The sequence below is a fragment of the Oncorhynchus clarkii genome, chromosome 9 (assembly GCF_045791955.1).
Source record: "Oncorhynchus clarkii lewisi isolate Uvic-CL-2024 chromosome 9, UVic_Ocla_1.0, whole genome shotgun sequence".
Lineage (NCBI taxonomy): Eukaryota > Metazoa > Chordata > Actinopteri > Salmoniformes > Salmonidae > Oncorhynchus > Oncorhynchus clarkii.
In genome coordinates, this window is record NC_092155.1 from 68,947,868 (window position 1) to 68,964,693 (window position 16,826).

Sequence of the window (16,826 nt, forward strand, 5' to 3'; positions counted from 1 at the left end):
CACACACACAACATTGTCTAGGGTTTCTCAAGAATGGTGCCACAAACAAAAAACATCCAGTCAGAGGAAGTCCAGTGGACAAAAACAACTTATTGATGAGAGGTTAAAGGAGAATGGCAAGAATCGAGCAAGCTAACAGGCGGGCCACAAACAGACAACGGCGCAGTACAACGGGGGTTTGCAGAACGGCATCTCGGAACACACAACTCGTTGGTCCTTGTCATGGGTGAGCTATTGCAGCAGACGACCACACCAGCCGGCACACAATCACCAACACTGGACAATTGAGAAGTGGAAAAACATTGTCTGGTCTGACGAACCCCGGTTCCTGTTGAGTCATGCTGATGGCAGAGTCAGGATTTGGTGTAAGCAGCATGAGTCCATGGATGACATTGCGTCAGCATGGACAAACATCCCTGTAGGACGTTCCCATCTTGTAAAATCCATTCCCCAAATAATTCAGGCTGTTCTGGAGGCAAGGGGGGGGGGGGGGGGGTCCAACCCGGTACTAGATGGTTGTACCTAATAGTACACTACATGGATGTACTCTACATCCCCCAAACTCAACTTTGGAACTCAAAGCCAGTTCCACTGTGTTTTCATCATTGCCCTCTGACTTAGACCTGAGAAACTTCTGAAAACACTGAATACCTGTTGGGATGAAGAGCGAGGGCGAATACCTGTTGGGATGAAGAGCGAGGGCGAATACCTGTTGGGATGAAGAGCGAGGGCGAATACCTGTTGGGATGAAGAGCGAGGGCGAATACCTGTTGGGATGAAGAGCGAGGGCGAATACCTGTTGGGATGAAGAGCGAGGGCGAATACCTGTTGGGATGAAGAGCGTGTTTCCTTGTTTGACGGAACACTTGTAGCACATGTCCACCTGGTCCCCGAAAAACATCTCGTTCTGATTGGACGAGGAACTCCAGTGCTCAAACAGGGCCAGGTTGGCCGGCGTGGGGGAGATCAGGTAGAAGATCTTCTCACCCTGAGAGAGAGACAGACATTTATCGAACAGTGCTTATTAAATCAACCTTTCAGTTGATCAACATTTTATTCCACATGAACGTAAGCTTTGCATGCTGATCAGACTGGCCACGTTGCGTGCGCGATAGTTGCAAAATAAAATGTACACATACATTTGATATAATAATTTCATCCAAACTGCTCACGGGAGTCTGCATAGCCTGAGTCTGCATAGCCTGAGTCTGCATAGCCTGAGTCTGCATAGCCTGAGTCTGCATAGCCTGAGTCTGCATAGCCTGAGTCTGCATAGCCTTCCCCTTTTTATCGGAGTAGAGAACACATGATTTTGTATGACTCAACATGGATAAAACAAAGTTCCAGCTAAAAAAAGACCATATGCAATTCAGGTAAAATAACAACCCAATGTTTATCTCCAAGGACAAATGTGTTAGCAACAACAAGCCAGCTAAATGTCCATGTGTTTCGACCTGTCCCCAAATGAATATAGCTGGTTAACAGTTGGTTTTGGTATTTTAACACGTCTGGTGCAGATTGACAAAATCAACATGCAGACTAGAGGTTGACCGATTAATCGGAATGGCCGATTAATTAGGGCCGATTTCAAGTTCATAACAATCGGAAATCTGTATTTTTGGACACCGTTATCTTTTTACACCTTTATTTAATCTTTATTTAACTAGGCAAGTCAGTTAAGAACACATTCTTAGTTTCAATGACGGCCTAGGAACAGTGGGTTAACTGCCTTGTTCAGGGGCAGAATGACAGATTTTTACCTTGTCAGCTCAGGGATTCAATCTTGCAACCTTACAGTTAACTAGTCCAACGTTCTAACCACCTGATTACATTGCACTCCACGAGGAGACTTCCTGTTACACGAATGCAGTAAGAAGCCAAGGTAAGTTGCTAGCTAGCATTAAACTTATAAAAAAAACAATCATGGTTGATGATATTACTAGTTTATTTAGCGTGTCCTGCGTTGCATATAATCGGTGCGTATTCTCGAAAAAGAACTGTCTTGCTCCAATGTGTACCTAACCATAAACATCAATGCCTTAAAATCAATACACAAGTATATATTTTTAAACCTGCATAATCAGTTAATATTGCCTGCTAACCTGGCTCGTTGCGAACTCTGTGAAGACTATTTATTCCTAACAAAGAGAGACAACTCTTTGCGAAAAAAGCGTACCGTAATTGTTGCACGACTGTACCTAACCATAAACACCAATGCCTTTCTTAAAATAAATACACAGAAGTATATATTTTCAAACCTGCATATTTTGCTAAAAGAAATCCAGGTTAGCAGGCAATATTAACCAGGTGAAATTGTGTCACTTCTCTTGCGTTCATTGCACGCAGAGTCAGTGTACATGCAACAGTTTGGGCTGCCTAATTTGCCAGAATTCTATGTAATTATGACATAACATTGAAAGTTGTGCAATGTAACAGGAATATTTAGACTTAGGGATGCCACCCGTTAGATAAAATACGGAACGGTTCCGTATTTCACTGAAAAAAATTAACATCTTGTTTTCGAGATGATAGTTTCCAGATTCGACCATATTAATGACCAAAGGCTCCTATTTCTGTGTGTTATTATGTTATAATTAAGTCTGTTTTGATAGAGCAGTCTGACTGAGCGATGGTAGACACCAGCAGGCTCGTAAGCATTCATTCAAACAGCACTTTGTGCGTTTTGCCAGCAGCCCGTCGCTGTGCTTCAAGCATTGAGCTGTTTATGACTTCAAGCCTATCAACTCCTGAGACTAGGCTGGTGTAACCGATGTGAAATGGCTAGCTAGTTAGCGGGGTGCGCGCTAATAGTGTTTCAAAAGTAACTCACTCAGAGTTAGAGTGGTTGTTCCCCTTGCTCTGCAAGGGCCCCGGCTTTTGTGGAGCGATGGGTAACGCTGCTTCGAGGGTGGCTGTTGTCGATGTGTTCCTGGTTCGAGCCCAGGTAGGGGCAAGGAGAGGGACAGAAGCTATACTGTTACACTGGCAATACTAAAGTGCCTATAAGAACATCCAATAGTCAAAGGTATATGAAATACAAATCGTAGAGAGAGAAATAGTCCTATAATTCCTATAATAACTACAACCTAAAACTTCTTACTTGGGAATATTGAAGACTCCTGTTAAAAGGAACCACCAGCTTTCATATGTTCTCATGTTCTGAGCAAGGAACTTAAACGTTAGCTTTCTTACATGGCACATATTGCACTTTTACTTTCTTCTCCAACACTTTGTTTTTGCATTATTTAAACCAAATTGAACATGTTTCATTATTTATTTGAGGCTAAATTGATTTTATTGATGTATTATATGAAGTTAAAATAAGTGTTCATTCAGAATTGTTGTAATTGTCATTATTACAAATACATTAAAGAAAAATACATTTTTATAAATCGGCATCGTCTCTTTTTGGTCCTCCAATAGTCAGTATCGGTGTTGAAAATTCCTAAATCGGTCGACGTCTAATGCAAACCCATGCACAGAGCCTGTCTGGCCAGCATGTTAGCAGCAGAGCTCATTTTCATCCATCAGGCAGACACAGCACGTACAATTATGAACAACGTATATGCAGTAATGGATAAAATACATTTAAATGTTAAATCTACCATAACGCCTCTATATAGTGAGTATGCCAAACATTAGGAACACCTTCCTAATATTGAGTTGCAACCCCATCTCTGTTAGAAACTTAGAAAGATATAAAGATACAACAACTAGGAAGATAAGAAAACCAATAGACCAATAGTCTCATGTTACTCCTATGACCAGAAAAAGTGAAATATGCCTTGATATTAAAAAAGACAAGCCACAAATAATAACATTTGCATAGCCTTGGGAAGTAGGGTGGCTGAGGGTTCTGAAAAATCAGAAGAAAAAAAACTATATTAATATATATTTTTTTTTTGGGGGGGGGGGGGGGGAATATTTTCACAAAAGTAGTGCAGTGGGCCTTTACTAGTCAGGCACTAGGGCTGCAGAATCAAATGTCAGAGTCAACAGCTCCAAACAAATAGGAAGACAAGGCATTACTGTTGGGCTTTTCACAGAAATGTTTGACGATTGACTAGGAATGGCTTGGAGATCAACCGGTAGGGGACCACTAGTTTAGAGAGTGATTAGAGGAACAATAGAGAGCAGAGTCCCAGGCCATTAGCAGGTTTGGTAGGCTACAAATCAGCGCCCTTCATTTTCACAGTTTTGGATTATCTTGACCAACAGTCACAGGGAATTTGACTGCGGTCATGACCCGTGACTGCCGGTGTGGCGGTAATACGTCACTGCAACTGTCCTACGCCTGGCATCTACTAACCATAACTTTTCAAAAGGCACTTAAATGTTTTTGTCTTGCCCATTCATCCTCTGAATGGCACACAGACAATTCATGTCTCAATTGCCTCAAGACTTAAAAAGCCTTCTTTAACCTGTCTCCTCCCCTTCATCATCTACACTGATTGAAGTGGATTTAACAAGTACCATCATTAAGGGATCATGGCTTTCACCTGGTCAGTCTCATGAAAAGAGCAGGTATTTTTAATGTTTTGTATTTGTTATTTCACCTTTATTTAACCAGGTAGGCTCGTTGAGAACAAGTTCTCATTTGCAACTGCGACCTGGCCAAGATAAAGCAAAGCAGTTCGACACGTACAACAAGAGTTACGCATGGAATAAACAAACATACAATCAATAATACAGTAGAAAAATCTATACACAGCATGTGCAAATAAGGTAGGATAAGAGAGGTAAAGGCAATAAATAGGCCATGGTGGCAGAGTAATTAAAATATAGCAATTAAACACTGGACTGGTAGGATGTGCAGAAGATGAATGTGCAAGTTGAGATACTGTGGTGCAAAGGAACAAGATAACAGAATGGGGATGAGGTAGATTGGATGGGCTATTTACAGATGAGCTATGTACAGGTGCAGTGATCTGTGAGCTGCTCTGACAGCTGGTGCTTAAAGCTAGTGAGGGAGGTAAGAGTCTCAGTGTATAACTATCCAATTGTGCATGTCAGCACAGCAGTAAGATTGCGTAGTGCCAACTGTCCCTTTTCACAATCTGGCCCCCAATTGTCCCATAACGGCGCTCTTCTTACCCGTAGTACATGGTACCAGACAGAGGTGCCTCCGAAGTCGATGTGGAAGTCTGTGTAGCTGTCCTTGACCCCCATGAGGCAGTACTTCTGGACGTTGGGCCGCTCAAACACTGACTCCTCAGGCCACAGGTTCTCTACCCACGATAGCTTCCTCACTATCTTTGGAGTCTCCACCAGATTGGACAGCCTGGTACAGAACATTGACATTTTGTATATTTAAAACACCAGATTTTACAACAGTAATTCAAATATTATTTTCTGCAGAAACAATTATGCCAAGTCATTTCTTACACTCTCAGTATGGCTCTGGCAAAATGTAACTTTTGATCAACCAACTGATGTACTGGTGACAAGAAAGACCCCTCGAAAGCAATACTAACCAATGAATGGACCGGAAGACCCCTAAAGACCAATACCAACCAATGAGTGGACCGGAAGACCCCTAAAGACCAATACCAACCAATGAGTGGATCGAAGTGACCCAAGAACAAGCAGTGTACCTGGTCTCAGAGAACTCCAGGCTGATGACGTTGAGGACTCGGTCTCTGTTGGGGCTGTTGTAGTACTCCACAAAGTCCCCTAGACACATCTTCAGGTCAGCTTGGCGAGACACGTCAATCACATCAATCACCCTGTCTGGACCTACAGACAACACGCAATCAACACATAATCACATCTTGCTGCTCCCCAGACTTTATTATCCTATAGCGATCAGGGCTGTTACTGTGAGCGTATTACCGCCACACCAGCGGTCACGAGTCATGGTGGCAGTCAAATTCAACGTGACCGTTTAGTCACAGTAATTAGGCTTCTCCAAGGTCTGACGCTAAACACCTGTATGTGACCAATACATTTGATTTCATGCTGCTGATGGTCATTAGAAGCCTACCAAACTTTCTAACTGCCTGGTACTCAGTACTCTATTGTCCCTCTAATCACTCTGACATCAATGCAAATGTAATTGAAAATCTAATCAAACACATCATGAGAGCCCATGAGCTCATGTTGCGCAACATTTCTATAGGCTATGGAATTATGTGTGAAAACAGAGTGATGGCCTCTATTAAAAAGAGGATGCCATCAGCTTTCTATAGGCTAGGCCTACTGTGTGTGTACACACACACACACACACACACACACACACACACACACACACACACACACACACACACACACCTCAATTTTCCTAATATTAAGCACATTGCTTCTCTTTACAACAGGAGTATAGCCTACCTGGCTGGCATGAAATTGAACCATGAGAAAAGCGTCCTCCATTCGCTATTTAAGTGCATAGATTACATGACATTTTTTTCTGCTGCCCCTGTTTTAATACAGGTGCATGATAATGTCCATTCTAAATCAAAACAAAATTTCACACATATATTACTTAGTATATGTAAAGACACGGTTAAATCAAGAATAGTCTGAAGGGTGACACTATTAGCCCATCACTGAATGATGCCCAGCTTGTGTGCAGTAAGGCAAGAAACTCGCGACTTTTTCAAATCATAGTCACACGCCTCATGTAGTCTAGCCCATAGGCCTATATGTTGTAATAAGGTTAGGATCACACCTCATGTAGCCTAGCCCATAAGCCTATATGTTTTAATAAGGTTAACATCACAACTAAAGTGGCCAAATAACTTTTTTAAATGAAGCACATTCATTCGCTTTTCAACGGGTGTAGAGCCTAACTGGCATATATACGCAGCGCGTGAGTTTCTAGTTTTGGGAAGATAATTTTCACCATAAAAATGCACCTTTCTAATAAAATCATTATATGCATAATGGCATTTGCGGTCACTTTTGAGAATGGAGTTATCCCGCTAATGGAACATTCACACTTATAGCCTACTGCCATGTGCGCATTGCTGCGCTTACAATGTAAAGAAATAGCCTATTAGTTTATCAACACTAGGTGACATACTCTGATAACCTACACTGAGTACCAGCTAAAACATTCTGGTCTGTTGTGTTAGCCTCATTGCTTAAAAAAGTTTGTTTGATGGTAGTGGTTGCATTGATTTGGGATCTATCACATCCCACAACTGTTCCAGACCATATCTGGAATATTTATTTCTCGCACAGAATAGGTCAACTTTTGTACATTGGGGGATAGTAGATTGACATAGGCTAGTGCTTTTGCTGTTCGTTAGGCCTACTCGTCTTGTTGGCTCACGAAAAGTATTTGTGGACAGTTTTTCCAATATCTGCGCCTCGGAATGGGATGCGCGCAGGTGCGAAAACCAACCTAGCCTGTGAGAAAAGACCCAATCACGTGACGGAGAGACATTTGGGGCGGCAGGGTAGCCTAGTTGGTTAGAGTGTTGGTCTATTAACCGGAAGGTTGCAAGTTCAAGCCCCCGAGCTGACAAGGTACAAATCTGCCGTTCTGCCCCTGAACAGGCAGTTAACCCACCGTTCCTAGGCCGTCATTGAAAATAAGAATTTGTTCTTAACGGACTTGCCTAGTTAAATAAAGATACAATTTAAAAGATACAAATAAAAGTTGAGTGAGGTGCTCTGGAGCATGCAGCTGGGAGAAGGGAATTATAATTATTATTTTCAGCACAATGACCACTGTCCGCAAAAGGCATGGGGGGATGCCTCCGGGAAATTCAAGGAAGTATCAAATACTTGTCAAATTGTGAATGATTGATTGACTGATGAAAAAAAAACAGATGTGCAAAAAACAGAGCATGCCTTTCATGCAACTTTTTTCAAATCATCATTAGAGTTGCATTATGCAGCCGTATTAAACATCTAAATATTAAGCCCAACATTTGTATCACAACTAAAGTTACATAAATCACCGCTCAACACTCAGAATTTGTTTGGAGAAAATATCCTTTCTATTTTATTCAGCTATGTTCAATTGTATTCTTCATACTATAACATATAAAACAATGCCATGGAATTCTAAGCAAATCTTGCCTGCTAAATGAACTAGTTTTGCCCACAGCCATATGGCATAGACAGATCAGGGCCTAACATAAGGACAACGCATAGTATGCTATTCTTTTCTTCCGAAATAGACTACATTTTCTTCATATCATGTTTCTTTAGACCTGTCTAAAATAAATAATGGCTTTAACGTGATGTGTAGACTATATAACATGGATGTATTAGACTTTTTTTTTTTTTTTTTAAATGTATCAGTGGCTTGTAGGCTTTAGGTAGGCTTTAGGTGGAAGCCAGGAGAAGCTAAATATGTTTACGTTAATTAACGGGCAACTACCGTGAGACCTGCAGTTATTTTCTTGACAATCACCGGCTAAAGAAATTTCATGACCGCCACAGCCCTAACCATGATCATATACAACTTCAAATAAAAAGTGTTGCGGGAGATAAGACATTAGGTTACTCTGATAACCTACACTAGGTCACATCTCCTATGGTAATGAAATGTCGTTGAGATGTGACTAGTTGAAGAGGAGGTGTACTGTGGGAGGTTTACATTGACATTTCAATCATTAAGCAGATGCTATTATCCAGGGTAACTTCTAGTCAGTGCATGGGTCGGCAGGTAGCCTAGTGGTAACCGAAAGGTTGCAAGATCGAATCCCCGAGTTGACAAGGTAAAAATCTGTCGTTCTGCCCCTGAACAAGGCAGTTAACCCACTCCTAGGCTGTCATTGAAAATAAGAATGTTGTTAACTGACTTGCCTAGTTAAATAAAGGTAAAATAAATCATGTATAAATGCAACTAAGGTAGGTAAAGGTACCATAGCAGAGAATATAACTCAGTGTTCTATTTAATTATGTGGGTAAAAACCACCACATATCAAAATGGCATGTAAAACCAAAAGGGCCCTAAAAACAGGGAGGATTACCAATATAGTGCTCTACGTCATTGACTCCGAAGTTCCCCGGGGGAAGGCTCATGCCCAAGCCGTCCCTCCTGAGGACCATCACGGGAACACTGAAGGAACGCTCCTCCAGGAACTCCACAGTCAGCTGGGCCCCCGACGGCTTCAACAGCACCTCGTCAGCACTGAACAAAACACAGATTGGGAGAGCGTGAGGGACATATAGAAATTGAATAACTAGAATAGGCAAACACCGCTAGTCTGAGTGCCAATCTATTTAGCTAACATTCCACTCTTTGCCAGTGAAAAAGAGACTGGCCTTTCGGGAATCTCAACGTTTAATATGCACTGGATTTTACAGCGAAGTTGCTCATTGCTTGTTGGCAATAACATTAATATTTTCCATGACAACATGTGTTGCCTCAAATTGAATTAGTGTTTATAACAAAGTAAAAAACAAATACTTAGTTGTTAGATGGAACAGTTGAAATGAGCAAGCTTTAAAAAATAAAATAAAAAAAAGATGTTTTGTGGTTGGAATTGCAGTATGTATTTAGTTTGAGAATTTAGATGTGAACAACCAGATAGCAATGTGTTCTGTGGAGAAAAAAGTTCCAATATTTGCATAAATCGGTGTGATTGGAGGATAGCTGTGAGGGTTAACAAATCAGGATGAATTCCTCAGTTCTCCTCGAGCTCATTAATGATGGAATGTTCATATATGAAGATGACAAAGGCCAGTCTCTTTGGCACATGAGTACAGTGAGTGGATTAGCTAAAGAAACTGGTATTGCCGCAACAACAAGCAATAACAAGCTAGCTAAATGTCCATGTGTTTCGATCTGTCCCCAAATTAATATAGCTGGTTAACAGTTGGTTTTGGTATTTTAACTTTTATATCATGAAGGCGTCTGGTGCGAATGGACAAAATCAACATGCGCACAATTTGACAGTAAACTCAATGTGAATGTCATGGTATTATGATGCAAAATTCTACCCACATCAAGTGTGTTTCCGTCTACGGAACATTGCCACGTTAGACCTATGACGTCACAGCCTGGAGCTGAGCAACTCATCCACGCCTTCATCTCATCCCGTCTGGATTATCATAACGCCCTGTTTGTTGGCACATCTGCCAAGTGCCTAAGGCTACAATATGTCCAGAACTGTGCTGCACGTTTCCTACCCACACCTCCACTGGCTCCTCATATGCTCACGCGTTGACTTTAAAATTCTGGTTCACACCAACCAAGCTATCCACAACTCTGGACCCAAGTACCTGCCTGACCTCATCCTACCCTCCTTCCCCACACACACCCTTCGTTCATTTAGGTCCATCTCCCTTCAGCAGCCTCACAGCAGACTGGACACTGAACACACACGCAATAGCGCCTCTTCAACCTCAGGAGCCTGAAAAAATGTAGCTCGTCTCCAAAAACCCTCACTAACTTTTACAGATGCACAATTAAGAGCATCCTGTTGGGCTGTATCACCGCCTGGTACGGCGACTGCACCGCCCACAATCGCAGGGCTCTCCAGAGGGTGGTGTGGTCTGCACAACGCATCACCGGGGCAAACTACCTGCCCTCCAGGACACCGACAACACCCGATGTCACAGGAAAGCAAAAAAGATCATCAAGGACAATAACCACCCGAGCCACTGCCTGTTCACCCCGCTATCATCCAGAAGGCGAGGTCAGTACAGGTGCATCAAAGCAGGGACAGAGAGATTGAAAAACAGCTTCTATGTCAATGTCATCAGATTGTTAAACAGCCACCACTAGCAAAGAAGCGGCTGCCTACCTACAGACATATCATTGGCCACTTTAATAAATGGAACACTAGTCACTTTAATAATGCCACTTCAATAATGTTTACATATCTTACATTACTCATCTCATATGTATATAACGTATCCTTCACTATCTATTCTTTGCTATCTATTGCATCTTATCCGCTCTGTCACTGCTCATCCATATATTTTACATTTATATATTCTTATCTCATTCCTTTACTAGATTGTGTATTAGGTTTTGTTGTGGAATTTGTTAGAGTAAGTTTTGTAGTGGAATTGTTAGATATTACCTGTTAGATACTGCTGCACTGTCAGATCTAATAGCATAAACATTTCACTACACTCGCAATAACATCTGCTAACCATGTGTATGTGACCAATACAATTTGATATGGATGACAGGGCTTTCAATTGTGTGACTTTGGCTGTGGAACACACTTCCAGCACACTATCAGGGCTGCAGAGTTTCTGGCCTGTTTTAAGGCACAGTTAAAAACAGAGCTTTATAGAATATGACTATTTTATTTGTTATTTTCTTCAGAGTCTCAGGTGTGAGAAAAGCACTCCACAAATGAAATGTCTTATTATTATTACTTCAACAGAGAAAGCCAGGGCAGAACTGTAGAGCTAGAAATAATTATTAGTGTCACTCCACAATGATACATTAACTGAATACAAAATGCAGATTTAAAAGGTCATATTCTGGACCACTCGGATAGAGTTGAGACACCATACTGTATGTCAAATAAAAATTAATTAAAATGTTATTGATCACATGCGCCAAATACAACAGGTGTAGACTTTACATTGAAATGTTTACTAACGGGCCCATTCCCAACACTGCCGAGTTAAAAAGTAAGACAAATATATGTACGCAAGCAGAAGCTATACGCTTGAATTCATTTAGGTGTCAGATTGGGTTCTTCCTCTGGGAGGGGGTGATTATAGGGAAATGTAAATAGTAGATATAAAGACAGTGTGGAAGAGAATGAACATGTACTGTATAGACATAATGTAATATGGGAGGTTTACCTTGGGAAGGTGCGGCTACGTAGCTCACTGACAAACTGTGGAGTGCCAGTCTTTACCGGTTGACCAGAAGTGTCTCTTCCTCCAGTGGCTCCAGCATCAGTCTGCTTGGTTCCTCCACGCCGCTTTCTCACTGCAGAACATAAAGGGGACAACAACAGATTGGGATTACAACCAGAACCACACTACTAAAGGCAGACCAGAAGGCCAAAGAGGAATTGGCATGTGTATTGGCATGTGTATTGGCATGTGCATTGGCATGTGCATTCCTGTAGAGCTGGGTTTACTAAACCTCTCCTTGAGTACCCCCAGCCATTCCACGTATTAAAAGTATTCAGAACTAGCACACCTGATGCAATAGATTCAAACAGGTCTGAAATGCATGTAAAATATAACAAGACAGCCTGGAAATCAAATTGAAAGTGACAAGAGGGACTTACTGACAGAGGGCCCATGGGTGACCTGACAGTTGGGGCAGTGGTACAGGTCAATCTCTGCTGCTTTGTCTTCCTCCACTCCAACACAACTAAACAAAACAAAAAAACAATGTACACAATAAACAAAACCAATTTACTCAAATAGCCTACTGTAAAAAGTTGGAAATTAGTAAAGATGACACTGAAATATAACTTACCTTCCATGGAACCAGTCTTGACAGATGTCACACTCGATCATGAAGCGTGTGACATCATAGGGTAGGCGACACAGGCAGTATACTGGAACCGACGCCATACTGGGAGTGTATGGGAACTAGCACTGCTCTGTGTCTGACTGACAGTTAGCCCTAAATCTACTGAGAATGGGACAGCACTACACGTGATAGTCTAAATTGGAAATACGTTAGGGTTACATTGAGTGCTTAATATATATAGTTAAAAAGGTGAGGGTACTGAAGCAGCACAGGGCAGTGCCAGTAACAGGTTAACGGTTGTCTCACTTCACTGGGACTAGGTGCCTGTCACACTGTACAGGCCATGGTCAGGAACCTGTTGAACGGGTAGAAAAGAGAGCACAAACGTATCTGTTAAAAACGTATACAGGGATTTGGGTGTTAGGTTAAGGGTAAGAAATATAGGCTAGTCTTACTAACATAAAGTTTCTCGTTAGCTACTAACGTTATACTTGGCTTGCTAGCAGTGGGTCTTGACTAGCAAGCTAGCCCCCGATTAGCTAAATATAGCTAGCTAACAAGATGCATATTAAACAACATTGCTACAAAAGTTGGCTAAATAATAATAACATGGCGTATGGGGAGGGGTAGGCCTTGCAAACTGACAGCTTTCACATCTTAATAAAAAATCTGACAAACATCATTATTGGCTAAGTAACGTTAGCTTGCTAGTACTAGGTAGGAAATAACATTAGCTAGCAGCTTAGCTACATAACGTTACGTAAAGATTGCACCCTGGCTAACAATAATGGCTTAAGTAACTTAGCTAGCTATGTAAACTAATGTTAGCTAACAAACGAAAAGTACAGTTAATTTAACGTTACCGATGGCTAGCAAGCTGGTAATAATTTGTATTGAATGACTAGTTATATATTAGTTAGTTGCAATTCAAGACAACATATTTCAGTATTTGGCTACTAGAACTGCTGTTTATTCACTAACTTAGCTGCTAGCAGAAAAAGGCTAGCCACCGTTGGCTAACGTATGCAACGCGTTAGCTAATCATCGGATAAATCTGTATTAATCTATATAGTTTAATATCTAGTATTTCATATACGTTCATGACAACAACTAAAAGTATCGGAGTAGCTGTATGTAAGTTGCACGTTCAGAAAATCGGTCCGAAATCATTTCTTACCGGGATTGGAATTGTCTGGTCGCTGCAGAGTCCGCCGGCCAAGCATTCGAAATCGGTTAAAATCCGTACGAAAGGCCGAGGATCGATGAGGCCTTATTATGCAGCGAAAAGTATTTTAAAATTTCCGTTACTGCATAGGTTTTTTTTGCCACAAATTGTGTCCAGGTGTGTAGTTTGTCACCAAAAATATAGTGCAGGGTTTGAATAGATTAAAATACAACTACATGAGCAATGTTACTATAAACAACTAAAACATAAAGACATTTGTGATGGAGCAACGGCATTTCAAATCACTCGCAAAGAGACTGTCTGCAGTTGAAATAACAATAACGTTGCGCTAGTAGGGGGCCTTCAAATGTAGGCAGAGAGGAAGAGGCGAAGCGAGCGGCATAACTGGTCCCGAAAACTGTCTACTCCAGCAGGTGGCGTTTTTTCGCTAACTGGGCGATGCATTTTTGTATGGAGGTCAATGAGTGAGTCTCGAATTTGGTTAACAAAAAATGTAATGGCTTATTTGCTACGTATGGCTTATTTAATTGAATATACGTTTCGTAATGATTAGGTTGTTATGAGTGTATCGATATAAGTAGGATATGTAATATCCCGGCAACTTTGAGAAAAAACACTTCCTTTCGGAATTGGTCCTGGTTGTCACTAGTTACCACATCCACAAAGTAAAACCCCGCCTACTTCCACAATGTATCCTCTTAAAATGTGCTTTTAAATCTAACCTTAACCACACTGCTAACCTTATGGCTAACCCTAATCTTAAATTAAGACCAAAAAGCACATTTTGTTTTCATGAATTCTTACGATATAGCCCATTTGACTTTGTGCTTGTGGTAACTAGTGGACACCGTTGTGCCTGTTGTTCACACGCGTATCTGCCCTGTCATTGGCTGGAATAGTCCCACCTGATCTTACCTCCTCCCAAACGCCTTCCATTTTTGAAGACATTTATTTTCATTGTTGGAGCGGCCTCTACAGTATCTGTTCAATATAATGGATAATATGTGATGTAGGCCGACAAAATGAAACAATATTTACATTACAGGGAGGTAATCATTCAACTGTAATAACCCTAACAAGCAGCTATTACACCCTATCCACCTAGGTCTGTAATAAAATACATTATTTCAACCATATAATGATGACAAGACTGGGGAAATTGAGGACAGGTGTGGGTCCAATAGAATAAGCAACAAAATGCCATTAACAGTTTGATGTTTAACACCATTTATTTTGATTAGTTACAAAACATAAATAAAATCAACAATTAAATTAGTTAACATTTTACAGAGGCTAAATCACCAGCAACATACGTTTTATTGATATGTTTTTCTGTTTAAATATCTTTATAAATCATTGGTTCCGAATCTAGTGTAATATCTGGACACTCAAATATGTGTCATATAGAAGATCCTAATGGCCTATAGATAGTCTAGGCCTGCCCCTTGATAATGTTTTGTGGTTTGTCCAGTGAGTCAAGATGTGAAATGTAAGACAATATTACCATAGAGATAAAACAAGTTGAGATATCCCTATGATTATATCCACGCTGACAAAACCTATCGTAATTGAAACATGATGTAGCTCTGTTTCAACACATAGTCTAAAATGAACATACAGTGAGGGAAAAAAGTATTTGATCTCCTGCTGATTTTGTACATTTGCCCACTGACAAAGAAATTATCAGTCTATCATTTTAATGGTAGGTTTATTTGAACAGTGAGAGACAGAATAACGACCAAAAAATCCAGAAAAACTCATGTCAAAAATGTTATAAATTGATTTGCATTTTAATGAGGGAAATAAGTATTTGACCCCTCTGCAAAAGATGACTTAGTACTTGGTGGCAAAACCTTTGTTGGCAATCACAGAGGTCAGACGTTTCTTGTAGTTGGCCACCAGATTTGCACACATCTCAGGAGGTATTTTGTCCCACTCCTCTTTGCAGATCTTCTCCAAGTCATTAAGGTTTCGAGGCTGACGTTTGGCAACTCGAACCTTCAGCTCCCTCCACAGATTTTCTATGGGATTAAGGTCTGGAGACTGGCTAGGCCACTCCAGGACCTTAATGTGCTTCTTCTTGAGCCACTACTTTGTTGCCTTGGCTGTGTGTTTTGGGTCATTGTCATGCTGGAATACCCATCCACGACCCATTTTCAATGCCCTGGCTGAGAGAAGGAGGTTCTCACCCAAGATTTGACGGTACATGGCCCCGTCCATCGTCCCTTTGATGCGGTGAAGTTGTCCTGTCCCCTTAACAGAAAAACACCCCCAGAGCATAATGTTTCCACCTCCATGTTTGACGGTGGGGATGGTGTTCTTGGGGTCGTAGGCAGCATTCCTCTTCCTCCAAATACGGCGAGTTGAGTTGATGCCAAAGAGCTCCATTTTGGTCTCATCTGACCACAACACTTTCACCCAGTTGTCCTCTGAATTATTCAGATGTTCATTGGCAAACTTCAGACGGGCATGTATATGTGCTTTCTTGAGCAGGGGGACCTTGTGGGCGCTGCACGATTTCAGTCCTTCATGGCGTAGTGTGTTACCAATTGGTTTCTTGGTGACTATGGTCCCAGCTGCCTTGAGATCATTGATAAGATCCTCCCGTGTAGTTCTGGGCTGATTCCTCACCGTTCTCATGATCATTGCAACTCCACGAGGTGAGATCTTGTATGGAGCCCCAGGGCGAAGGAGATTGACAGTTATTTTGTGTTTCTTCCATTTGCAAATAATCGCACCAACTGTTGTCACATTCTCACCAAGCTGCTTGGCGATGGTCTTGTAGCCCATTCCAGCCTTGTGTAGGTCTACAATCTTGTCCCTGATTTCCTTGGAGAGCTCTTTGGTCTTGGCCATGGTGGAGAGTTTGGAATCTGATTGTTTGATTGCTTCTGTGGACAGGTGTCTTTTATACAGGTAACAAACTGAGATTAGGAGCACTCCCTTTAAGCGTGTGCTCCTAATCTCAGTTTGTTACCTGTATAAAAGACACCTGGAAGCCAGAAATCTTTCTGATTGAGAGGGGGTCAAATACTTATTTCCCTCATTAAAATGCAAATCAATTTATAACATTTTTGACATGCGTTTTTCAGGATTTTTTGGTTGTTATTCTGTCTCTCACTGTTCAAATAAACCTACCATTAAAATTATAGACTGATCATTTCTTTGTCAGTGGGCAAACGTACAAAATCATCAGGGGATCAAATACTTTTTTCCCTCGCTGTAATATATGCATGGGGGGGACTCCATCAACAGAGATGAGAACCAATGTTTTCTAGTATC

The 16,826-nt window shown here is 41.3% G+C and overlaps 1 protein-coding gene across 1 annotated transcript in view; it reads right to left on the reverse strand.

The window, feature by feature from the left end:
- LOC139416853 (histone lysine demethylase PHF8-like) overlaps nt 1–13,948 on the reverse strand; it is a 30,994-nt gene extending 17,046 nt beyond the window's left edge. The window contains exons 1-8 of the mRNA XM_071165989.1: nt 13,536–13,948; nt 12,362–12,713; nt 12,168–12,253; nt 11,731–11,860; nt 8,928–9,088; nt 5,595–5,736; nt 5,095–5,281; nt 826–988 (exon numbers count right to left, since the gene is read on the reverse strand). Coding sequence (XP_071022090.1) covers nt 826–988; nt 5,095–5,281; nt 5,595–5,736; nt 8,928–9,088; nt 11,731–11,860; nt 12,168–12,253; nt 12,362–12,459 — 967 coding nt within the window. The 5' untranslated portion in view covers nt 12,460–12,713; nt 13,536–13,948. The remainder of the gene's footprint in view (nt 1–825; nt 989–5,094; nt 5,282–5,594; nt 5,737–8,927; nt 9,089–11,730; nt 11,861–12,167; nt 12,254–12,361; nt 12,714–13,535) is intronic.
- Between the last annotated feature and the right edge of the window lie 2,878 nt (nt 13,949–16,826).